This window comes from Cenococcum geophilum (genome assembly GCF_001692895.1).
Source record: "Cenococcum geophilum 1.58 unplaced genomic scaffold K441scaffold_9, whole genome shotgun sequence".
NCBI classification, from domain to species: Eukaryota; Fungi; Ascomycota; class Dothideomycetes; order Gloniales; family Gloniaceae; genus Cenococcum; species Cenococcum geophilum.
The window spans coordinates 3,042,985-3,068,654 of record NW_027137567.1 but is presented as its reverse complement, the minus strand read 5'-3'; the positions used below and the strand labels follow the sequence as shown (position 1 = coordinate 3,068,654).

At 35.8% G+C, this 25,670-nt stretch overlaps 2 protein-coding genes across 2 annotated transcripts; one reads left to right on the top strand and one right to left on the bottom strand.

The window, feature by feature from the left end:
• Window positions 1–22,285: 22,285 nt before the first annotated feature.
• Window positions 22,286–23,202, top strand: K441DRAFT_743732 (uncharacterized protein; the record flags this gene model as incomplete). Its single annotated transcript, XM_067654410.1, has 1 exon — window positions 22,286–23,202. A coding segment is annotated over one exon (534 nt), but the record flags the coding sequence as incomplete, so codon positions are not given.
• Window positions 23,203–23,261: 59 nt separating this feature from the next.
• Window positions 23,262–25,251, bottom strand: K441DRAFT_547115 (Nucleotidyltransferase; the record flags this gene model as incomplete). Its single annotated transcript, XM_067642896.1, has 4 exons — window positions 23,262–24,428; window positions 24,481–24,843; window positions 24,889–25,061; window positions 25,113–25,251. The coding sequence occupies 4 exons, from the start codon at window positions 25,249–25,251 to the stop codon at window positions 23,262–23,264; spliced, it is 1,842 nt and encodes a 613-aa protein (XP_067507313.1).
• Window positions 25,252–25,670: the final 419 nt, after the last annotated feature.

Sequence of the window (25,670 nt, the reverse complement as noted above, 5' to 3'; positions counted from 1 at the left end):
TGTCTATAGCTCTTAGTAGGCACTCTACCTGTCGATTAGTAGTAATATAGATACCCCCCTACCGCGGGTGGTGGAGGTTTATGTCTCCTAGTAGGATAGACTTTATGCCTTCGGTTTTTAGTAAGCTTATTACCGATATAATGTTCTCTATTTATGGGACTCCTTTAACCCTAGGGTTATATATATTAATGATTTGTACCAGTCCCCTATATATCTAGATTATTACAACTGCAATATCTAGGTTAACTGCCTGCTATGACTATAAGGATAGGCTGATAGCCTTGCTAATTATAAAGCACACGCGTGTAGCTGCTTTTGGTAGGTAGTTATATAGTAGAGTTTAACATACCTGCTTATCTAGGCCTCTACCCTAGTTTTTTAGTATTTATCCTAATACCTAGGCCTAAAGGCCTAGGGGCTTTCTATAAGTAGTTAGCTGCCACTACCTTAACGGGGGGTCTTACCAGTTCTTTTAGATATCTTATAATGGGATTGGCCTAAGCACCAGTCCGCCCCCTCGCGGTCTATATAAGAGTCTCCTTTTAGAGTTAGTACGCTTTTATACGGCTTAGGAGCCTTTTATAGCCTCTAGTTTTATACCTTTTTTATTATTTTTACTAGTATAGGCATAAGCTGCCTTTTCTAGGGGTTGTAACTCCCGTCTTACGTGCCTATTGGCGTAATCCTATAAAGGTATTATGGCTGCATCCTATAATATAGAAGCCTTAGGTACCTTCTATAGTTAAGGCCTAGACTAAAAAGCCTCCCCTACCTAAGTAACTCCTATTTACTCCTTAAGCATATCTTATTAGTATACCGCCCTAGAAGCGAACGAACGGTTCCGTCTATTAATATACCGACACGCGTATCCGTTCTTTTAAGCTACGTAGTAGTCTTCTCTAGCTAGGATATAATCTTACCTACCTATTAGGTGCACTAGGGGTTAGAGCCTAGCTAAGGGGTAAGGTCCCTAAAGCTAGTAGTGGCTACTATATACTTCGCCCTATAGGAGATTAGCAGTAATATAGGGGCGCAACACCCTATATACCACTAGCTCCCATTTCGCGATGCCTATAAGAGTCTCCTTATAATAGGCCGACCGTATCTTATAAGAGGGGTTTATAGATACTAGGTCCCGCGCTAAGCGACCTACTCTACCCTCTCCTACTAACTAAGCTTGTGTCCCCCCTTTCTATAAGACTGTCGAGTCCTCGTCTAACTAGCCTGTGTTTCCCCTATAGCCTCCCCCATATATATACGTATTGGGTTACGTGCACCACGCCTATTAAGACCCTCCTATAAGTCGCCTTAGACGTATATACATTAGGTTACATGCACTACGCCTATTAAGACCCTCCTATAAGTCACCTACGAGTCGCCTATAAGTCGCCTGCGAGTTAAACGCTATGGGGCCGTCGAAGCTGGCCTGTGTTTCCGCTGCCTAGAGCTTTACCCGTGTTTCTACCTCGTTAAGCCGTCTAGTCGCCGTCGCGTCGCTGTTGCGTCGCTGTCGACTAGGTTACGCGCACTACGCCTATTAAGACCCTCTTCTAAGTCACCTAGGTGTACTGGTATACCAGATAGGCCCTTAGAGGGGCCTTAATAAGTTCTTTAGGTAGGGCCTTAATAAGTTCTTTGTGGTGGCCTTTAGGGCCTTAATAAGTTTCGTATAAGGTATCTGCGACGCGTTAATTAACAAGTTCTTATAAAAAAGGGTTCCCTACGCCCTCGCTATATCCATTTGGTCTTAGAGCTAGTGTAAGCCTAAGGGTATCCTATTATACGCCTAGGACGCGTCCGCATCCGCTAGCTTAATAAGGCCAGTTTCGGCCCTAGCTATAAGCTAGGTAGACGTACATTAAGTAGTTTTTATATCCTAGTTTCCCTTAATAGGCCTCCCTAAATGGTAGAACGGGAGCTCTAAGTAGAGGCAGTGAGGCTCCTGGTGTTGTTAAGGGCGATGCTTTAAACGCGTCGCCGGCTTAACACCACAGAGTCGCAACGACAGCGCGCTGCACGCGCTGCGACGGCTCTCTACTATCGCCTCTGCACTTGGCCATCAAAAGGAACGGATTCCAGATGATGTTTCCACCCGCGGCGACGTGGACGTGTGTAGTAGGGCTTCGCGGGCGCGTGATTAATATAATACCTTAAATACTATTCTAGCGTCTAATTTAATCCTTCTATTTAACCGTCTATCTGCAGATAATATATAGTGAAAGTTACTACTCTAACTCCTTACTCCGCTAAGAATACCTCCTAGAATACTGCTATAAATCTTAGATCTCTGTTTAATATAATTTTACTTAGTACTCCGTATCTTATAAATACTTCTTTAATATAAATTTTAGCGACATCTTCCGCTGAGATTTCTTCTATATATATTATAAAGTATTCCTACTTTATAAGCTTATTTACTATTACTAAGATTATATTATAATTTTACCCGGTAATAGGGTCTCTTAACCTTAATAACTTAATAATAAAGTCCTATAATATGACCTCCTATAGTCTCTCTAGTATTTTAATAGGTTGTAGCCCTCCGTATGGCTTATACCTTATTAGTTTATTCCTTTAGCAGTCTAGACATTCCTTTATTACTTTTCTTACGATATTCTAGATTCTATCAATAATATACTCCTCCTAAAGTCTTGACATTAAGCCCGTAGCTCTATTATATCCCTAAGTTAATCCCTTATAGAAGTCCTCTATAAACTACTTTGCTATACTTTTTAGGATGTACTTTACTTCTCGATTTTTATATATATCCGTCTATAGATCTTCTAACTATATTTCTAAAATCCTTTATACCTAAAAGCTTTTTAGTAACTTATAAACCCTTTCTAATTTATTGTTCTCCTAAGTTGCTATAATTTTTAGATAATTATATCTAATTAATCCGTCTATATCTTTCGTAGTAAAGCCCCTAATAGCTTTTTGTTGTTCTGTAATTTAGCCTTATAACTTAGAGTATCTGCTTGTGTATTATCTATACCCTTAGTATACTAAATCTTAAAATGGTATTCTATAAGCATCTCTGCCTATCTAACCTGTCTTTAGTTAAGTTCCTTTATTATTAAGAATCCTGTTAGGTTTTTATAATCCGTTTTAACTATAAATAGTTTTTCTATACCTTATAAGAATGCTTTTTATTTTTTTAGTGCTATAACTATACCTAATAACTCCTTATTATAGATATTATAGTTTAACTCTAGTGGTGTTATCTTCCTACTATAATATGCTACTAGGTGCTATTTATCTTAATATTTCTGTATAAAGTACGCCCCTAATATATAGTCTAATGCATCCGTTTCTATAACCGTCTCTAGTCCTAGTTAATAGATCTTAAAAACTGGCTCCTAGGTAAATAACTCTTTAACTTTTTTAAAGAGTTCTCTCTGTTCTTCTTCTTATGCCTATAATTCTTCTTTCTTTATTAATCGCGTAAATAGCTTAATATCTTTTAACTACTACGCTATAAACCTTCTATAGTAATTGCAAAACCCTAGAAATGATCTTAACTATATAACGTTCTCTAGTTCTTACTAATTCACTATAGCCTTAATCTTCTTTAGATCTATACTAAGTTAGCCTAGTTTAATAATAAATCTAATAAAATTAGTCTTTTTTGTGAAGAATTTGCATTTTTTAATTACTACTGGCATCTATTCTTTCTATAGTCTCTTTAAAACCCATTTAATGTATTCTCCGTGTTCTTCTTTAGTTATTAAGTAGATAATAATATTGTTAAGATATACTATAATAAATTTATCCAAGTGTTCCCCTAATATATTATTAATACGCTTTTAGAATATTACTAGTATGTTTATAAGCCTGAATTGTATAACTAATAGTTTATATAGTCTTTCCTTTAACCTAAAGGCTGCCTTTTATTTATTGCCTTTCTTAATTCTAATCTGATGGTATACCTATATTAGATCTATCTTTATAAAGATTTGCGTATTACCTATCCTATCTTAGATCTTACTAATTAAGGGTAAAGGATACCTATCCTTCCTAGTAATGCTGTTTAACTATCTATAGTTAATATATAGCCTTAGTTTACCGTTCTTCTTTAGTACGAATAGTACTGGATATCCTACTAATGACTGCGATGGTCTAATATATCCCTTTTATAAGTTTTTCTAAATAAACTCTTTAAGTGCTTTACCTTCCTCTTTAGTAAGCTTATAGATTAAAAAGAACTTTAGACTTGTCCCTGGTTCTAATTCTATTTTATAGTCCTATACTATATACTCTAATAGCTTTTTACTTTCTAGTGACTATAGTTTCTTGCTATACTTATGGTATTTCTTTAGTATATAACTTAAGCCTCGCTTAGTCTCTTTATATATCGCTCTGACTTAGTACTATACTAACTTAGTTTATTATTATATCTTACGGCGTTAAGTATCCCTAATATTAACTTGACCTATAATCCAGTTAATCCTTAAATTATATTCCTATAACTAAGGTATATCTAATACTGCCTTATCCCGTCCTAATGGTAGGATATTAAAAGATATCTTAATTTGTCTTCCTTTAATAGTTATCTAAATAGGTCCTGTTTTAAGATTAATAATGCCTCCTCTATAGGCTATTAGATCTCCTAAAATCGTAACTAATAGGTAAGGTTGCTCCTTCTATCTATAAGGTAGTCCTATTCTCTTAACTGCTGCTAGTAAGATATGGTTCCTTATTACTCTACTATCTATTAGCGCTTTAAACTGCTAATCTTACTAATTAACTTTTAAATTTAGGTGTTGTCCTTAAATTCCTTTAAGGGTTTAAGGCTCTACTACTGGCTCCCTTTAGTCCTATAGGCCTCTACTTTTTCTAACTATTAGCTGCTTAATCCTTATATACTTAGCTCGCTCTTTAGCTAATACCTAGTTCGCTTTTTATCTTTAATATACTATAGATACATGTTTTCTAAGCATTCCTACTACTATTATCCATCTAAGCATTCTTCTATAAGGAATCTTCCTAGTTAAAGTACTAAACTTCCTTCCTCTTAGACTTCTGCTAGATGCTATCTATATATATATTTAGCATTTCTGTACTATTGCTTATCTATTATCTAGTATATCCTTATAGGGTATTTCCAATTCTTTTCCTTTAGATTCTTATGCATCTTATATATATCGTCTATATATATAATCTATAATAGCGTATAGTATGCTAGGTGCTTTAGGTTAACTCTTAACTTATCTTTATCTTTAAGTTTAAACCTTTATTGTGCTAATCTAAATGTTACGACTTTATTCGCGGGTACTAAGATATGTCTCTCGCTTCTTTAGTCCTTTAATTATTCCTTTAGATCCTTTAACGTTATAATTAAGGCTCCTTTAATATGCGTTATGGCCTTTTTTATAATTAGGTAGTCCTAGATAACTTATTTATCTAACCATATATAGAAATCTTCCTACTTATTATTATGCCTTTGCCTATACTATTTTTGGTATAGCTGCTAGAGTATATACGGCTTATCCGTAAGGAAGTATCTTCTTATTACTGCGTTATAATAGCCTTTTATATATTATTCTTTAAACCTAGTAGGGATCCCTAGATCCTCTTTGTCTTCTAGTTTAGTAAGCTACTTAGCTCTTAGTATGCCTACCCTAGGCCTATTAGTAATTCTTTATACTAGTACTCTATCCTTTATACGTCCTAATATACTAAATCTCTTATTTAGTTTCTATTTTTACTATGCGATAATTCTTTACCTAAACTCTTCTATAGTTTCTTTTAGTTTGCGTCTTATGCTCTAATCCTTAAAGTCTTCCTACTTCTTAATCTTAGTATTAACTTCTTAATCTTTAATCCGAACACTGTATTCTACTAGTAAATCTTCTAAGTCTATATACTTATCTCCTAGTCTAATTGCTATTTATACTATAGATTCTCTAATCTATAAAGAAGCCCCTTACCTCTTGCTTATGGGTGTCCTAATTCGCACTCCGAATTCTTAATCCTAAGCTTACCTCTTTCTTAAGCTTTGCTCCAGCCTTAGTCTAACTAGGCTTACTTAGTGTTCTTATCTTGTCTTAAGAGTCTTAAATCTTACTTATCTCGTCTTGAGAGTCTTATACCCTTAGGAAACTTCGTCCTAAGCTTATTTATATATTACTGAACTAAGCTATTGCTCTGCTCTATTAGTTATCGTCTATTATAGGTCCTTAAGCTTACCTTATCTTATTTTAAAAATCTTGGTTATCTCGTATCTCGTCTTAAGAATCTTAAGTCTTTGGCTTTTTGCCTTTATCGAGTGCTGAAGTAGTTCGCTGTCCTACTTCTCTTACGTCTTATAAAGCGATAGATATTATATCTAGTAGGGTCTTAATCCCTACTAATGTTCCTTATTCTGTAGTAGAATTATCCTCTACCTCTAGTATAACATCTCTTAGGTCTATATACTTTTAGTAAGCTACCTTTATTACCTTATTGTTATAAAATGCTTCGCCTGCGTTAAAATTATTATTTTTAATATCTGATCTGCGAGCTAGTTTATTAGTTCCTCTATATTCTATAGGTGCTGGCTCTTATAGCTAATAGCTTGCGCTATACTTAGCGTCCTTATAAATTTGGTATATGTTATTATAACAAAACGCAAAACTTTTAATTAAACATTCTTTTATTCCTTATAGCATATTATCGTCCCTCTATGCGTGTATATCATCTACTAGTCTTATACCCTTTACTGCGTAGTAACTCTGCCTACTTTTATAGTCTCTAATATAATGACCTTATTTCCCGTAATTTATGTAAGCTCCTTTTTTAAACTATTTCTCTTGCTATAGAGTCCGCCTAAACATCTTCTACTACTAAGATCCCTAATTTAGCCTCTGCTCCTTAGACCTTTAATTACTTAATCCTTATCCTCTAGGTTTTTACGGTTTCTTACTTTATTTCTTATAGGCTTCTTTAGTACTACTAAGGTCCATTAGCTCTGCGCCATACTATAGTTTTTAACTTAGCTTTAGTTATTACGTACTCTGCGCCTTATATAACTATAAAACTCTATCCTAGCCCTTTTTAGCCTATTCCCTTTAGTAGATCTAATTGTTAATCTTAATTACTTAATCTATTAGTTCCCTTAGGGTGTCTGCATCTTCTATTAGGATAATTATATCCTAGACTTTAGCCTTAAGTCCCTTTTTATACTGTGCTATAAGCGCCCTATTATTCTACTCTACTTATATCACTAATGTCTGGAACTGCGTTATATACTTAATTGCTAAGGTTTATTACGTAATGTCTTAAAGTTTCCTCTCTACTATAGTTATTGCTTCCAGGTCTCCAAATATTTGGGTAAGTTATTCTATAAATCTATTCTAGCTTAAGAATATAAACCGTACCTCTTAGTTAGTGGTTATCATGCTATTCGCTTATATCTCTGTAAGGTAAGGCTTAAACTATTTAAGTACTCTTCCTGTTAAGAATAGTCCTACATACGCTATTTAATCCATAGGTATTACCAGCTTTACTCCCTCCTGTACTACCTTAAAGTGCATTTATATAAGGAATCCTTTAAGCTTTAATCTCTCTCCTAAGTACCTTTTAATTAATAGTAACTTAACCTTTGCTGGGCCTATCCCGTTAATCCTATTTTCCAATATTATATTGTTTTCTATCAACTAATTAACTATCTCTTATAGTTGTCCGACCGTTATAGGTTGCTATAAGTTAGTATCTACTATACTGGTGTCGTTACCTAACCTTAAAGTAGTTGCCGCCGTTAATAGCGTTATAGTGGCTGCTTTTAGTGGCATATTATCCGACTCTTTATATTTAATACCGTAACTAGGTAGTGATTATATAACGGAACCTTATAGTAGAAACTATAGTGGGCTTGTTATTAGGCTAGGTATATAGGTAATATAAGTATAGAGGTTAACAAGTAATAATAACTAGTGGAGTGGTTGCCTAATAGATTAACTCTAATTGTATTTTAAGAATTATTATAAGGAAGGAACTATCTAGGTAGGGACTAAGGGTCCTTAAATACACAACTGTACTCCTATAAAATCCTTCTTATACGTAATATACATATGCTCTATCTACTCTATTACGGATTACGTAGATCCCACAGATTATATAGATCACCTCACGTGACCTTAGTTACTATTTCTCGTCATATAGTTCTACTGGCTCCATCCTAGACCGTGCCTAAATTAACCAACTAGCTTCTTCCGACTCCTCTCCTAGTAGTTATAATATTGTACTTAAAGCGTCCGTAATAGTAAGGTAGTACGGGTTATAGTTAAAAGATTCCTAAATATAGGTCCGTAAAGTCTCTCCCTATATAAGAAACGGGTATCCGAATTGTTGTGTAATTAGTAAAGTGATATACTTGCTTCCTAGGGTAGTTATAGGGCCAATTAGGGTGTCCGTAACATTATTATAGTATACCTATAACCTGTCTATATCTGCAAGATAGAGTAGGAAGGGGGTGTCCGCTTTTACTATGTGGAAGTTAACTAGGCTAATTAGAGTCTTAACTTTAACTAATCTAATTAATGCGGTTAAGCTAATGCCAAATTAGATGTTTACAGCCCTAGTTTACGTAATATTAATATCCGTATTATTATTTGTAGTGGTCCTATATGCGAGGTATTATCCATAGCCTATAGTAGACTTCTTAAAGGTACCTATGTTAATTATAATACCGTAGAATTCCTTAGGGGTATAGCGTTCTGTGGTAATATATGCAAATAGGTCCTACTTATAATCTATAATATCTATAACGGGGGTGCTTGCGGAATAGTTTTTAGGCGTAACTAAGTGTATAAAGGAACGGTTGGCTAATACGGTTATAATATTAAAGGCTTAGCTGTTTGTAAAAGGTCCAAAAGTGGTTAGGAATATCTCTAAGGTCTCTTATTCCTAAGCGTCTAAGTTAAAGTTAATTATAAGGGCTTCTATTAACTCATTAGGGGGCTCTTCTACTTCCTCTCCTTTATATTCTAAAATAAACTGGCTAATACGGCTATTAAGTCTCTTCCTAAACTTATTGCGTTCTTTTTAGGTATACCTTATAAACCAATATCCTTCCTTACCGCACACAAAGCACTTCTGGCTGGTTTATCTATAGGGGTATATTTTTATACGGGGGTTGCTGCGGGGGTTATAGGTAGGACTTAGTCGGTACGGGTGCTGCTAGCAGTAGCGGCGGTCCGTAAAGTAGACGTCTAAGTCTGTTTATAGATATTAAATATCCGCAATAAAGGCTTAAGTGCTGCCTAGTGGGTTTAAGACTTTGTACGTTATAATAGAGGAGCGTAGGTTATTAATAAGGCTAGCTAAGGTATTTATAGGCTTATAGTAGGCGTACTTGCAAAGCTCTACTTCCTAGTAGGCCGTAATAAGTTTATTATACAGGAAGTCGTCTGTTCGAAGCTTAGTGTTAAGGCCGTACTATAGGTGCTAAAGGTCTTTAATAAGAATTTACAGGCACTCTATAGTCGATTTTTTAGTATTCTTATTAATTACGGTCCGTAGCTTAGTTGCATTCCATTAGGTAAGGATATTACGCTTATATTCCGGTCCTTTAAAGTAGTTATAGGTAGCTTTATATAGCTTATTAAAGGGAACACCAAAAGGGTTACTCTTAAGGTTAGTGTAGTAGTGGTTAAGTGCTAGGCCGCGTAGCATAGTAGAGTAGGCTTAGTTAAACTCCTATTTAGGAATATTGGCCTTCTAATAGAGGTCTATAAAGACAACTAGTTTAAAGTTAAAGTTATCGTTTTTACCGCTATACTTAGATTTGTCGGTATAGAGCTTAGCTAGGTTGGCTAGCTCCTTACCATAGGTCTTTACTTAGGTGGGTTATAGATCTATAACTTACGGATCTAGGGCTTATAGATATATGGCTTACGGATATATAGTTTGCGGATATATAGCTTATAGATCTATAACTTAAATAACAGGGGTAATTTAGTCCGTATTTTGGTCTGCGGGGGTATTATAGTCCGTAATTTGGGTTACAGGGGTATTGCGGTCCGTAACTTAAGTACTAGGTATACTTTAGCCTATAAGATTAATTCTAAAACTGCTTAGGTTTATAAAACAAATTTAGTTAAGTAGGTTAGGTATAAGGCTAGCGATTATATTAAGTTTGGAAGAAGTAAAGAGTTTCTTAGTTTCTTAGGACTGGTCTAGGATTTCCTCTTTAGTCTATTCCATTTAGTCCTTTTCGTGTATTATATTATACAAGGACTATATAATAGTAACTTGTTTATTCCTTTTAACCTATACACCTTGGTTATATAAGAGGGTCTATAGGTTATAGATAGTAGTAGGGTTATATACTTTAAAGATAGCTTCTATAAAGTCCGCAAAGTCTTCCTAGTATTGCTCCTATAGGTCGACGTTTATAAGCTTAAAATATTTATATTTAAGAACTTTAAATTTAATATAGTTGTTAACGTTAGGTATAGACGTAAGGTTAACTCCCTACCTCTACTTTTCCTAACCTTTATTAACTTACTTTCTTAGGTCTGCTATACTGTATTATATAGTGTAGTACATAGTAGGTAGAAGGGGTCTTATAGTAGTCTGTAAAGGCGGTTAGCGGGTCCGTACTAGTTTATAGAAGAGTAAGAGGTTTTATAGCAGTCCATAAAGGTAATTAACGGGTCCGTAACGGTTTGTAAAAGGGTAAGGAGTCTCTATAAGGGGTCTAAAAAGAGGTCAGGGAAGGTATAGTAGGAATAGGGGTTTAAGGTTTAAGGGTAGGGGTTCTATATAGGTCTATATTTGCGTCTATTATACTTCTAGTAAACCGTACTAAGACTTAAATAAGTATACAGAGTTAGAGATAAGTCCGTAATCCCCGACTTCCGACCTTCTAGTAGGTCGTACTAGGAGTCTAAACAGGTGGTTGCTGTCGAGTATCGCTTAGGGGAAGGTGTTAAGTAATTGCTAATCTGTGCGCGCTCACTGATTAGTATTCGTACTAACTTAATAGCACGAGTGAGTTATATCTAGGGGCATGAAATACGTATAGTATTATATGCTTGTTTAGATGGTGACTGTTAATTATATAAAGCAGACTACGTGGTCTATATACTGATACACCTCCCCCCTAATTAGTTAGTGCTTTATAAGTGCACCAGACGCGTAAGCGAGTAGTTAGTACACTAAACGCGTAAACGCGTACCTGGTGTACCAAACGCGTAAGCACGCGGTTGGTACAATAGGTGCTGTAATTATATAGACCCTAAGACAAATTAATTAGGGAACTAGACGACTATTAAGAATAATAGATTATATATATTTAGCATTAGAAGTAAAGTAAATATTATAGGACGAATAAATATTTACTTTAGTGCACTCTAAATAAGAGGACGGTTATTATAAAGATGGGTTTACTAACGCAATATAAACTAACCCCTCTTTTACACAATAAGAATATAAAGACGGTATAATCTTACCAAGAGATAATATCGCAGTAATAGTACGAGTATGACGTTGCGCTTACGAAGAAGAAATTGCTTTAGGTATAATAAGCAATAATATTAACTAAATTAATTAGACGGATATTATACCTCTAATAAATAACTTAGAGATATTTAGAATCTTTAAGGACAAAGATAAAGAGGAGGGAGATGGTATTACGGACGCTTTAAGTATAATGTTATAACTACTTAGGAAAGAGTTAGAAGAAGCTAGTTAGTTAATATAGGTATAGTCTAGGATAGAATCAGTAGAACTATATAATAAGGAATAGTAGCTAAGGTTATATAACGTTATATATAGTATACGCAGTATATAAAGGGGACGTATATATAATATATATAACACGTATATTATATATAAGAAGGATTTTATAGGAGTATGGTCGTGTATTTAAAGGACTATAATCCTTACCTAGATAGTTCCTTCCTTATAGTGATTCTTAGAATATAATTAGAGTTAATCTATTAGGTAACTACTCCACCAGTTATTATTATATTGTTAACTTTAGTTTACATTACCTATATACCTAGCCTATTAACAAGCCTATTGTAGTACCTGCTATAAGGTTCCGTTATATTTACCTTAACCCTTCTAGTGTAAAGTAATAGAATCCTTATTTAGGGAGAGGATATATTTATTAAAAAGTAATAGTGTTATTAAATTAAGCTTTTTCTTCAGCTTTACTATAAGATTTACCTTTACTAACTTATCCTCTTTAAGAGCTAAGAATTAGTTATCTCCTAAGATAATTATATTATTAGTTTATATACCAATAATTCTAAATAGGGTTTTTATAGTTATAATAAGGAAGGAGGGATTAAATATAGAAGTAGTTATTAAAAGCTTCTCTTTATAGTACTTACTATAGGTAGCTTACTAATAAGTTCCTGCCTCTGCAATTCTATATAATGGCTTAAGTATAACTATAATTATATCTTTAGGATACTAGTGGCGAATTTGCTCCAGAAGGTATGCTAATATTAAGCGCTAAAGGTGCATCTCTAATTAGGTGTAGGCTTAAGTAATATCTTATAAATAAACCGCCATTCTATTCTTTATTAAGGAGGGAGCTAATATAATAATAACTTGCTAACTAGCTTATTAAATTATAAGAGATTATATAAGAATTATCTCTTTACTATTATTATTATAACCTTAGATAATAAGCTTTAATTTCTTAAATAGGGTATTAGTAGCTTTGCCCTTAATCTTATTAACTATCCTTAACTTAAAGATACAAACTTTATTAAACTTAGTAGGGTTATACTTCTTAAATTTAAAGACTTCTCTTATAATAAGACTATTAATCTCCTACTTATTAGATACTTAGAAAGGAGCTCTTAAGGTTATAATATAACCTTCCTTTTAAAGCTATTTTGCAAGCTTAAAGTTAGCCTTCTCTTTAGCTATTATAAAGGCCATTAATAACTTAACTTTATTCTTAATNGCGGCAATAAATTATTCTTTAAAATTAATAAGATATTGGCGATTTTATAATCCCTTTAGGCAACCTCTACTACGTTATAGTTGCGGTATATCTACTACAATTATATTAGGATTATAGTTGCCTTTTAAAGTACATTAATTATAGTTCTCCTTTAGGGTATCTTTTAGGGCATCCTATAAAGGCTTAGAATTATTATCTTTATAATAAGGCTTAATAACAGTTAAATGGAATTAAGTAGATCTATAAGGCATCTAAATAGTGCAAGTTTAACTATTAATTATAATAAGTTAGTATAGGCCTAACTATCCTCCCTTTTTACGCTATACGCGTACTTTAGACTAGAGTAGTAAATTAAGTATAGTTAATAATAATAATAATAAATTCAATTTACCGCCCGTCTCGGTCCCCCTAGTAGGTCTACGCAGGCTAATACCTTCTATAGGAAAAACTCTATCTTAGAGAAAACCCGATCGCGGGCCGCGCTAAAGAGATAACGGCGTTCCGATATTAGGGCGCCAGCGACTCGCCTTCTACCTGGCTTAGAGTCTGTATATTAAGCCAACTAACCGCGCTTTACGGACGATCTTACACTACCCCTTCTTCCCTTATCCTTTTACCTATATCCTTTTACCTATATCCTTTTACCTATATTTTTTTACCAGTCCTCTAAGCTTTAAAAGGGCTAGTATCCCCTTATATCCTTTATATCTATTACCTTTATAGCCTAAAACTAGGCTAAAGCACCTAACTATATTAGCCACTTTGCAGCTACTTAAGCACTTCTTTTATTGCTTAAGACATCTTAAAGGTATTTAGAGGCATATTATGCTATAAGGTCCGCCCTCTAGTATTATAGACATTAAAATAGTATATAGTATACTATCTACTTTATCTAACTATATTTGCACTATAGGAGAATTTTTGGTACTCTAATAGATGCAAGCTATATATTAAGCCCTATTACCTCTATATAAAGAAGAAATAGTACTATAACCTCTACTTTTATTAGATCTTTATATAATAGGATTATAGGTTTCCCCTATAGGGTCTTCCACATAGTTTCTGTGCGGTTTTTAGCCTTTGCTTACTACCGTTAGCGCTATTCTAGGTCTACCTATTTCGCGATAAGGGTAATTTCCCGCTAGCAGTACTAGTGGCCTCCTATACGGTAGCGGCGCTCCATTTATACTCTGCTAGCGCTCCGCTGGCTACGCCTATAGGGGTTTATTATAGCTTCTTACTCTATATAATCCTTTTAGTATATAAGGAACCCCTATATTTTATTCTTATAGTCCTTTATACGGTCCCTAAGCACTTCTAGTAGTACTAGTAGCCGTCTTATTTTCTACTAGTACTTTATTAATGTTTTCTAGATACCCTTAAGTACCTCTACTAATTCCTTTTCTACCCTATTAAAAGCTATCTTAGCAGCTTTTTAGAGGGCTATTATTTTAATATAGAGTTAAATTAGGGGAATAGCCGCTTCCTTCTTAATTACAGCTATTAGTGTTTACTGGTATGCTCTTATAACCCTATAAAGGCATTAGTTCTAAACTTTCTATAACAGTTTAAGTAGGCTTTTCGCTGGCGTTCCGCCGTCGTCCTATACTCCCTATACTTAGGCGCCATATAGCATCGCTGGTTAGACGGTAGCTATATATAGAAGGCGCAAGCAGCGCATTAATGGGCCCTATATAGACGTAGTAATCCTTAACATCGCTTTAAAGGCTACTAATCCTTTAGTTGCTACCTTTTTAATCTATTCTTTTTACTAAAGCTTAGGGTCCACCTAAATTCTTAGGATTCGTATACTGGTTTTCTAAGGAGCTATCTCGTAGCTAGCGATACGCACGGTAGACGCAAGGTCTGTAGTAGCATAGCGCTGTCACCTTATAAAGTGTATAAGCTAGTACTTTTTAGAGGCAAACGCTGCGCCGTATCAGTTTACCTATACAACGTAGCAGTTATAGGCGGCTTTTAATTATTAACAGTTCTCTGCTGCGGAGTCCCCCTAGGTAATAAGATTTATATTATCTACAAAGCCGAACCCTAGTATGCCGCTATTAGGGCTTTAGAATTTCTCTAAAAGTTCTAATATAAAAAAGAGAGATAGAATTAGTAATAAGGGAGACCCCTAGAGGATACCTGTCTATATTTAGATCTAATTACTCTTATATTCTATAAACTTAATACAGGTCTTACGTACTATTAGGAAGCTTTATATAAAGTTTATAAGCTATTTTAAAAAGCCTTTTTTTTTAAATATAGAGGAGCCTTTTATAGGACACGTTATTAAATACTCCTATTAGGTCTAGGCTTAGCATTAATACTACGTACCTACGGCGCGTTCGCTATGCTATCTATATATAAGAGCTAAGCAGTCCTACTACTAATAGTGTAGATTGCTTACGCCTTACTCCTATCTAGTTTTAAGGGAGTAGACCGTACTCTTCCGCTGCTTCTAATATAATATTAGCTACGTACTTTTCTAAAACTTTTACTAGCGTATTTTTAAGGGTAATTAGTCTATAGCTACCTAGGAAAGAGTAGTCTTTCTTTCCTTTCTTATATAATACTATAGTTATAGATTCTTTAAGACTTTCTAGTATTGTTCTATTAGTAAAGCAGTGGCTAGCTACTTCTACTAAGTCTTTTATAATAACTAGGGCAACTACTTTAAGAACTTCGTTTAGTATGCTATCTAGCCCTAGGGCTTTTCTATTAAAAAGGCTCCTAATTAGCTTACTAATTTCTTCTATTAAGATAATAGGGCTAATAATAAGTGCTCTTTATTCCATTATTACCTCTATCTTAATATTACTAAAGTCCGCTATTCCAGTCTTAGGAAAGAATTTAGCTATAAGGATATCTACTTTTATAGTATTATTATCTATTAAAGGGTCCTTAATGGACCTCCTAAGGTCTGGTAAGTGGGGGTCCGCCTTTACTATACTTACTTTTCTACTCTATTTTAATAGGATCTAAAGTCCTTTATTATAGGGTTTTAATTAATCCTTAGTAAGTTTATAAATAAAGCGCCTCTAGTTATTATAACTAACTCTCCTAGTTTCTTTCTGGAGTTAATTACTTAGTATTAGGTATCTTTATAAGTCTTAAAGGTTATTATAGTTTTAGTACTGTTGCTACACCTAGCGGGCGCTAGCGTAGAGCTGTATAGCATTTAGTAACTATTCTTAGCGGGCCTACTAGCTAGGTTATGCTTATAGGTAGTATTTTTTAAGTACTTATTTAATCCCTTCCTAGAGGGCTTAAAGGGGGTCTTTAGATATGGCCTAGTTGAACCCCTAGATACTTTAGAGGAGGCCCTATAAGTTTAGTTTTTTAAGGGTAAGGCGCTAGTATTTCGCTAGCGGATAGCTAGCGTTATTAATTTAAATATAGATAGGTATATAGTCTCTTATAAGGGCCTATTCCTTAACTATACTATAAAAGTTAACTCTTCTATATAGATTTGGAGATATAAATATAAGGTTAATTACACTTTCCTATTGCCCTCTTTTCTATATAGGCTCTCCTTTTAGTATAGCGAGTATAAGACTTTTAGCTAATAGGCGTTTTGCCTGTTCTTTGCTAGCTATATACTTTCTACCCTACCTTAGGTAGTAGGCGTTAAAGTCACCTAAGAGTACGATTTCTCCCTTAGCTTCCTTAATGGCCGTTTTAACCTCTAGCTATATCCTAATCTAAGGGCCGTCTTTACGCGGGTTATAGATATTAATAATTATAATCTTTAGCCCCTCTAGGCGCACCTAGAGGGCTATAATAAAGGGGCTATACTATCTGCGCTTTTAATGCGCGGTATTAATATTCTAGCTAATTATAAAGCAGACCTTTATTATAGGGAGGGCGTTATACGTAAGTATAAATCCCCTAGGGCAGTATATTAATTTAGTGTACCTATTATATACTAGCTCCTAGACTATAAGGACCTAATAGTCCGCTAGCGTAATACTATTAAAGAAGGGGCGATACGCCCCTTAATTTATATTTCCGTAGTTATACTAGATAATTATATACTTATTTATTTAGGGTAGATATAGGCTTATCTATATCTATATCCTACTCCTTTTTATTTTCGCTAGTTACTATTATTACTCTATTAGCGCGCAGCTAGAGCCTTAATTATAATCTATCTCTACTTACTTTATTAATAAAAGATGGTTTGCCTGGTCCCCGTTTAAGTAGTTATTCTTAAATCCCTAATAGTTTTTATCCTCTTTTTTTATTAGTAATGATTATAAAGTTTCCTAGTATTAGGGGTAGGTGTAATGTTGTTTTTATAGCTTCTTATATACAGAGCAACTACGTTAAGAGGGCCATTCTTTTTATTTAGATGCCTTTAAGGTAGCTTTAAAAAGTCCTATACTCCTTTCTTTACTATACTTTATAGGCTTTACTATAATTAATACAGGATACCCTTTCTTTAGGGTAATTTATGGTGCTATATAGTCCTATATATTATCCGCATTTTATTTATTTTCTATATACGCTTTATATATATCCCTATTAATTATATCTATAGCATTACTTTATAATTAGGCTGTTCTTAAATAGCCTAGTCTTAAAAAGCTAAGATTTAATAACTATTCTACTTTTTATAATTTTATGCTAAATTGCTTAGGTTAGGACGCTAATTATAAGTATTCCTCTAGTCTTTTTATGTTCTTTTTAGGCACTGCTAGGGCTTATTTAGCGTTTCGCCTGCGCTTTAGGGTTGTATAGCTATTAGATCTAGCTAATGGCTACTTTAGGCGCGAGGCGCTTTATAGCTTCGTAAATAGATTAGGTTAATTCTAAGTTATCTATATTCCTTCTACTATTAATTAGGGTCTTAAGTAGGACCCTAAGTACTTTTAAGAGGTAGTTTTTTCTTAGTATTTTAAGTCCTGGTATATCTAGTCCATTTAAGATTTAATCCTTTATTATTTAGGAGGGGATATAAATATCTATATCCCCGCTGTTAAGGGTACGTACGGTATATACGCTTAGTATTATTCTCTAAATATTCTTAAGGAGCTTCCCTAGTTTATAGCCCTAGGGCTCCTCAAGCCGGACACGTACGGTCGCTCTCTACGGTGCCGCGACTGCGTTTACTATACGGGCCGCTTACGCAGTAACGGCTGCCTAGGTTTAGCCCTATACTAAAGGAACTTCTAGACCTAGGGGTCCTCCTTTATATGTTTTTTTTTTTTTATAATACTAGCTTCGATCTAGTTAAGCTAGGCCTTAATCTCTTTCTCTTAGGTTATCTAACGCGTTAAGAGGGTTTTAACGCGTTATATTATTTCTTAAACAGTAATAAGTATTTAGTATTATAGGGTTTCTTCCTCCTCTTTTATAAGATCATTTTTAATTTATCTAAGTATTTCCTTTAGTTTTTACTATTGCTAGTTAAGCTAGCAGCTGTCCTTTCCGTATTATTACCCTCCTAGTTTATAGTTTAGCTCCCTTACATCGCGATTTTTGTAACTCTAGTAGGAAGCTTACGCCCCTCTATTGTCCCCTATGCTTTATAAATAGGGGCGACGTGGTTTTATGGGGTCTTTTGGTGCGGGGAATGGGATTCCAATATCGGATTGCTTTATTAAGTAGTTTTTAGGCTGGTTTCGCTGCTGTTGCGGCTTCTTTAGGTTAGTAAAGCATAGTTAATATATTTAGGCCATTTCTTATTTCTAGTACGTTATTAACCTAGTATATAGCGTAGAGACGTTATACCTCCTTTATTGCCTTATAAATAGCCTTAGCTTATTATATAACGGAGGAAGATAGTAAAGAATTGTTAGTTATTTAAGGGTAGGCGCTAAAGACTAGTAACGTAGGTATAAGTCTATCTAGGCCAGCGGAATTATTAATAGCTTTAACAGCTATTTATAAAGTAAGTTTTTTGCTAGTATTCTTTAGTTTTAAAGAGATAATCTTATATACGTGGCGTAATAGCGTATAATATCGCTTTATTTTTTTAATACTATTATATGCCTTAACGGGGACCTCCTTAACCTTAATTGCTATTACCTTTATTTATTATCGGAACTCTATAGATAAGAAGTTCTTTTTTACGTTGTAGATAATTTAATTAGGGGGTCCTAAATAGATATTAATCTAGTATAACTAAAGGGTATCCTATATATTTCTAGCTAATATATTTTTTAAGAAACGCGCGGCTTAGAAGGAGGTTAAGAAGTTAATAACTTAGAGTACTAGCTTGCTGCTAAGATATATAACGTTAATAATAATATAAAAGTTAAAGTTATAGTTATTCTTAAGGGTAAACTTAAATTGGCTAGGGGACTTTTGGTTTATTTAGCAGTAATAGTAGTACTTTATAAGATACTTAATTGCCTTAACCTTAACTTTATAGCCTACTTATTAAAGAACCCTAAGTAATTAATAAATAAATAGGTGGCCAAAATAATAGTGCAGTTGGCGTAATTCTAACTTAGTTAAGTGGCTTTAAGTAATACTCTTTTCTAGTTAATAAAGGAGCAACTAGGGGTAACCCTACTTGCGTATAACGGGCACCTAATTATCTCCCTAAATAAGTATATTCTTAAGGTTATTAAGCCTAACGCCTAATTTATTTATATCTTTAATATAAAATAGAAATAGAGTGTTTATAGGGATAATATGGAAAGTAATATATCCTAAGGGGGTTTAGACCCTAATTATACTAAAAGAGGTTATAGTACCCTTACTAAAATAAATTGTATATTAGCCTGCTGTTAAATAGTTAATCTAAATAAAGCTATTAAGCTATTAAAGGGCTTAAACTTAAGGTTCTCTTACTATAGATACTCCTGCGGCTCTAGTATCTGGTATAATACTATAGAAGATATTTACTAAGTATCTATTATTAAAGGAAAACGCGAAGCTCTCCTTTAGCTTATTAAAGATATTTAACTTTATAATAGAATAGAGCGTAGATTAGTTATTAAGAATAGTAACGGTTTATATACCATTTACCTTACTATACTCTATAAAGTATTAGTTAGGAAAGTAGTCCTTAATTTCTATATCTATAAGGAGCTATTTAACTTTATTAACCTTACCCTTAAGATCTTCTACGCCTTTATATTAAACTAAGAAGCTTTAAAAGTAGGCTATAGTAACCTTATAATTTTTAACGTTTTTTATACTCTAATAGAACTTATTATATACCTCTTTTCGCTTATTAAGGGAGTATCTAATTAACTAGTAATTTGGCTTCTTATAAACGTAATACTTCTTTTAATAATTACTTCGAAATAAACCTCTATAAGGACCTCTATAATTACCTTATAGTTAATATTAATTATACCCTCTTCTATATTTTCTGCCACGGCCACTATATATTTAATTAGTCTAGTTATAATTATATTAGTTAGGAGTACTTAGTTAAGTAAAGTTTTCGGTATAGAACTATTAAGATTCTTATATTTGTATTATAGTACCTATAGCGGAGTGTAGCTTAGTATATACTCCTTTAAACGTATCTATAGGTTTATATAGCGCTAAGTTATACTTAGGAACGCTATAGCATGCTAAGATAACCTAGTCCCTTAGGCTATTCTTATTTTAGTAAGTTTTAGTAAGGCCACGTTAGATTTTCTAAAGTTTATTAAAGAGTAGTTAAAGGCACTCTAAATAAGTCTTTATTAGGTTAGAAGTAATAACTCTTTAAAATATAGTCTCTCGCCATTTAGATATATAAAGTTGGCAATTCTTATTAGTCTTAAAGTGGGCTTTAGTAAGCTAAAGCATTATATTAAAGCTATAGTTTTTACCCGTAATATAGTTATAATAGAATATTACTGCCCGTCCCTTTAATATAATAGAGAAAGTATAGTGGTACTGGTAGTATTAAATTCTAACCTTATTATAATAGTTATAGAAGACCTATAGTTTTACTCCGAGCATATTATATAATTCTCCTTTAAACTTCTTTTCTTCGTCTAAATATACCTTTATTAGGTTCGTAACTTCTTATAGTAGAGGCTTACCAGTTAGCTAGAGTAGAGGAGCTAGAGGTAGCGGAGGTAGAGGAAGAGTACCTTTAGGTAGGAGAGTACCTTTAGGTAGGAGAGTAGCGTTTTAGAGGTTTCGTTCTAAATTAAAGTTACCTTCTAAAGAATATAGGTTAGTTCTAGGTGGGGTATCTTGTTAAGAGGTCATTGTGGGTATCTATAATTAAGATAATAATAGAAATCAATAGGAATAAAAGACTTTAAATTAAAGATAATGCAGTAGACGGCCCGGGCTTATAACTATTAAACTGATATTTCAGAATAAGAACTCTGTTTATTAAAGAGGGCTCTAGAAGCTCTCTTATATACATCAGATAGGTCCAAATACAATAACGACGACGTCGTCATGTAGTAGGTCATAGTTAAGAGAAACAGGTAATGAGACGTTCAATGAGACATACGAGCTCAAGATACGAGACAACTGAGACATAGTTCGTATAGACGATCTAGGTCGTCAGACAGTATTACGATGGTAGTAAGGAACTTCGATTCAGGTCGACAAATTATATAAAGCATGAGGTATGAAGCGATTGATCCGAGCTCGACCATATCTCGAAGGTGGCTTGGCAATGACGAATAGAGACAACGCTGGATTTTCGGGGTCAAGGCGCCCATTTCATGTTATCAAATTGAGGGTGGTTGGAGCCGTCGGCCAATGATAATGCTACTTGGTAATCTTGTATCAATCCAACCCGCAACATCAAGCTTTTATACAAGGATACCAAATTCTTCTCGCCTGTGAAGCTGATGTACCTTCTCGTTCAATACGGAATTCTGAGCGTAAGAAGCTCGACCCCAGGATAAATCCTCAACTAGTGTGACCTTGACGAGCGAAGGAGCAGACTTGCTGACCAAGATTGATCCTTGAGAAGGACCAACCCCCTCGTGTCACCGAATGTGAAGTCACTTAACGTAAATTGGTTGATCTGTGAGGAAGAATGGCTAAGTCATGACACTAAAATTCCGATGCGTTACGAACCATGAATAGTGATCGGGCAATTTTCATGTCTTGGGGGTTCAAGCATTTCTAAGCGCTCTGGTACACAAATGCTGTTGTTGAGTGTTAATTAGGTACCTGTGAGCATGTATAAATATTGAAGCCTCATGAAATATAGGTATGCATCCAAACCACCAACCTTTCTCTATTCTCTTTTTAGTCTCTGCACAGAAAACTCAATCCCTCATTTCAAGATTTTCGTACAAACCTCTTAAAATACGCAATCTCTTGATTGCTACCTCAACTCTTGCAGTTTTCACAGCCTTAGTTCTCGTTTCCGTTCCAGCAACCGCATCTTAGCTTCCCAACACCACGAAGCCTCCAAATTGATCAACGTTTACCAGTTATCTAACACGACCCTGGATCAAGAATACTGCTACACGCTCCAACGGGCACCTCCTTGTCAACCTCTTTGATCGGCCTGAGCTCTGTCTCATCGACCCTTTCGCCCACCCTGCTAAATCGACACTTGTTCATGACTTCTCACCCCTTCTAGGTCTCCTCGGCATCGCAGAACTGACTCCAGATATCTTCGCTGTCGTTGCAGGAAACTACTCCATGAAGACTCCGCCGCTAACAGCCGGTTCTTTCTCAGTTTGGAAAGTTGATCTCCGCCAAAGCGATCCCAAGGTCGACAAAACTGCCGACCTGACTGACGCAGCGTTTCTAAATGGGATTGTAGCTCTCAACTTGCATGCGGTACTAATTGCAGATGCGAAGCTTGGTGTGGTCTTCCTTCTTGACACGTATACGGGCAAGTATGGTATCGTGCTTGGTGGTGAGACTATGAAGTCGGTACCTGGAGCCCTTGTCCAATCGGGGTTAATGGTGCGAAGACATTGGGCGGGTATTTGTACTTTACGAACACCTTTGCTGAGGTGCTTGTGCGTGTGAAGGTTGATTGCGAGATAGGAAAAGCTGCTGGTCCATTTCACATTGCGGCTAAGAATTTGTTTATTACGGATGATTTTGCGTTTGCGAAGGACGGCACGGCCTTTGTTGGTGGTAGTTTCAGCAATGTGGTGATGGACATTTCCCTGTAAGGTGTTATGAATGTGATTCGTCGGATGTGGCTAGTGCAACGACTTTGGGGAGGACCTGGGAAGATCGGGACACGATATATATCTCTACTACGGGAGGTTATGGGTTTTCAGTCAATAGAACGTTATTGAAGGAGGAATGGTTGTGGCGATACAGATCTAACATTTTCGTTAGATAGCAAGCAAGGACACCAGGGCTAGAACTAGATAGGGAGACTAATTAGAGGAATTAAAACAACTTCCTAAGCTAACCTCCAAAGGGTACTAGCGAAATTAACTGCCAGCTTCCATAAGGCCTAGCAAATCCGATGGTGTGGAGGTCGCCACGGAACACCCAAAATCTCAAAAATCTTCTTCTCGCTCTTTCCTTCTACCAGAGTTCCTTCAGTTAGCCTCTCGCGGTTTTTCCCACGAATAACATCTTTGAATAGTCCACGCTGGTTTAACCGCATTCCTTTCCTGCTTGCGAGTAATCGTATACTACGATTGAAAATGTCGTTGCCCGTAAAATAAATCAAAGCAGCTCCCATCTCATCCCAGGGAACGAGGAGAAGGTCGATCCGACGCCACACAGATGAGCCAGGCAGTGCACACGCCCCATGCCACTTAGTCCCATTATCCTTGTGAGTGGTCGCAAGGCCGACTTTGAGAAATTCCTGTGCCGTCAGTTGAGGTACTACAGTTTCTAATACAAAGGTTCGTATATGGTTGATGGAAGTATTCGGCTTAGTGATGATTAAGTCAATGTCGCCCGAATCTGCCGCTCCTCGGCGGTATGATCCCATTATGGTAACCTCGAGACCGTGTTCAATTTTTTCGATGGCATCGCGTACAAAATTACCGTGCTGTTCAACTTCTGCACGGGGAATGCGAGTTTGAAAATCATCGTAATGCTCGATACCAACCTTTTGGTTCTCTGTAAGGTGAGCGAATTTGCGCAGATCGTCGAGTGTCTTGAATCCTTGATTGACCCATCGAGAAGCCTGAGATAGGCCAACACCATATATTTTTAGAAATCGCTGGAGAATCTCATCACTAGGCTCAAGCCGAGCATTTTCAAGCCGACGGAGCTTGTTGGTCCAAACAATCTCTTCGATTTTAGCCGCTAAGCGTTCACCGACGTAAGGAAGCAGAATGGCCTCTTCTTTGGTGAGGATTTTGCGTGTTTGCTTATTTAGACTAGCAATCGCCTTCCGGTATGCTACTGTACGCCATTGATCCTGTATCTGGTCGTAGTATTTTAACATCTCTTGGAGGACAGCGATAGTGCGGGCATTTGGATTGTCGGTGCTACTTTGGCCGTCGTGCTTTTGCATGCATTGGAAGTTGTCTTGAACAAAATTTCCAGGCTGCTCGTTTGGCATCTTGCGGAACTTCCTTGGTCTCACCCCCTCAGAATCAGTATCCGCACTAGCTGAACTGCTTGGTCGGCTTGCATTTTGATCCTCTTCCAAGTCCAGTGGCTTGCACTTATAGTTAGCCTTGTACTTAAAAGAGCTGATATATAGCACTTACAAGATGCTCAAACGATTTAGCCTCTTCAATGACTTCAGCTAAAGCGTCATGGTAGTTCTGTCTAAGAAAAGCACTAAGCATTTGTCGATTCGGAGATGGGTTAGCAAGTTCCTCTCCAGAATGTCCAAAGCTGGTTTCCTCAACCTTTGAGGGCGTTGGTGATGTATGATGGGCGCTTTTTCCTTTTGTTGGATGTAGCTGAAGAGATGTTTGAGGCAATGGAGATGAAAATGTTAGTGAATCTTGAGTCTTGGAAAATTCTGGAAACCCTAGGACCTGGTATCGGCGCTGATTCGGGCTAACTAGACTCTTGTACATGAGACAATCCGGAACATAGTGCTCATTAACGAGATTGACGTTCGCCTAACATATCAGCAGTTGATCCCAGATGCCTCGTAGGATAATTACCGGTAATGAATTTATCTTGAGATGTCTCGTAAGCTCACTATAGGTAGTATTATTATCGACAATAATAAGGGTGATGCCTTCTCTCCAATCTTTAAACCAGAGAGCCCCGTATTCAATGGCCTTGGAAATTCTCATACGGCGCGCTGCGTTTTTATCGTCATTCGGAAAGAAATCTAGATCAGGATTAACCTCTATGCAAAATACGGAACAGGAAAGTTTCTCACATATGATCATGTCTTTTAGATATTGTCGATGTTCAGGAACTACCTTGATATCTGCAGGTCGCTTCCTCTTTCCATTCGCCCGCGGTACCGCGGAAAACTCCCTCAAGGAATCGGTCCCTGATGATATGGGTAGTGACATGCTGTGCTGTAATCGAAAGGGAGTTGAAGGGTTACGAGCATGAGTTGGAGTTTCCCGGATCAATTCAATGCCAGAGTTGGTGCACGAGATAAAATTGGGCGCAGATAACGCTTGAAGAGTTCTGGGAGGATCTGTTGACGTGGGACGGGTAAATTCTGCCTGACTCTCCCTAAGGGTTGGCCCGAGGAAGCTGTGCTGCCTTGATCGAGAGATTAGGGTAGGTGAGATTTTAATTACCTCCCGATAAGTCCTCAAAGAACTAGCGGAATCAAGCAATTCGTCGACGGCGTCGTCGCTGTCGTTCAAGTCGATCAACTCTTGTTCTTTGAAATACAATTCTTTTTCTGTTAATTTCGAGCTCGGCATCGTAAAACGGTAAAATAGAAGCCATGGGAGGACAGTATATATTTTGAAGCAAT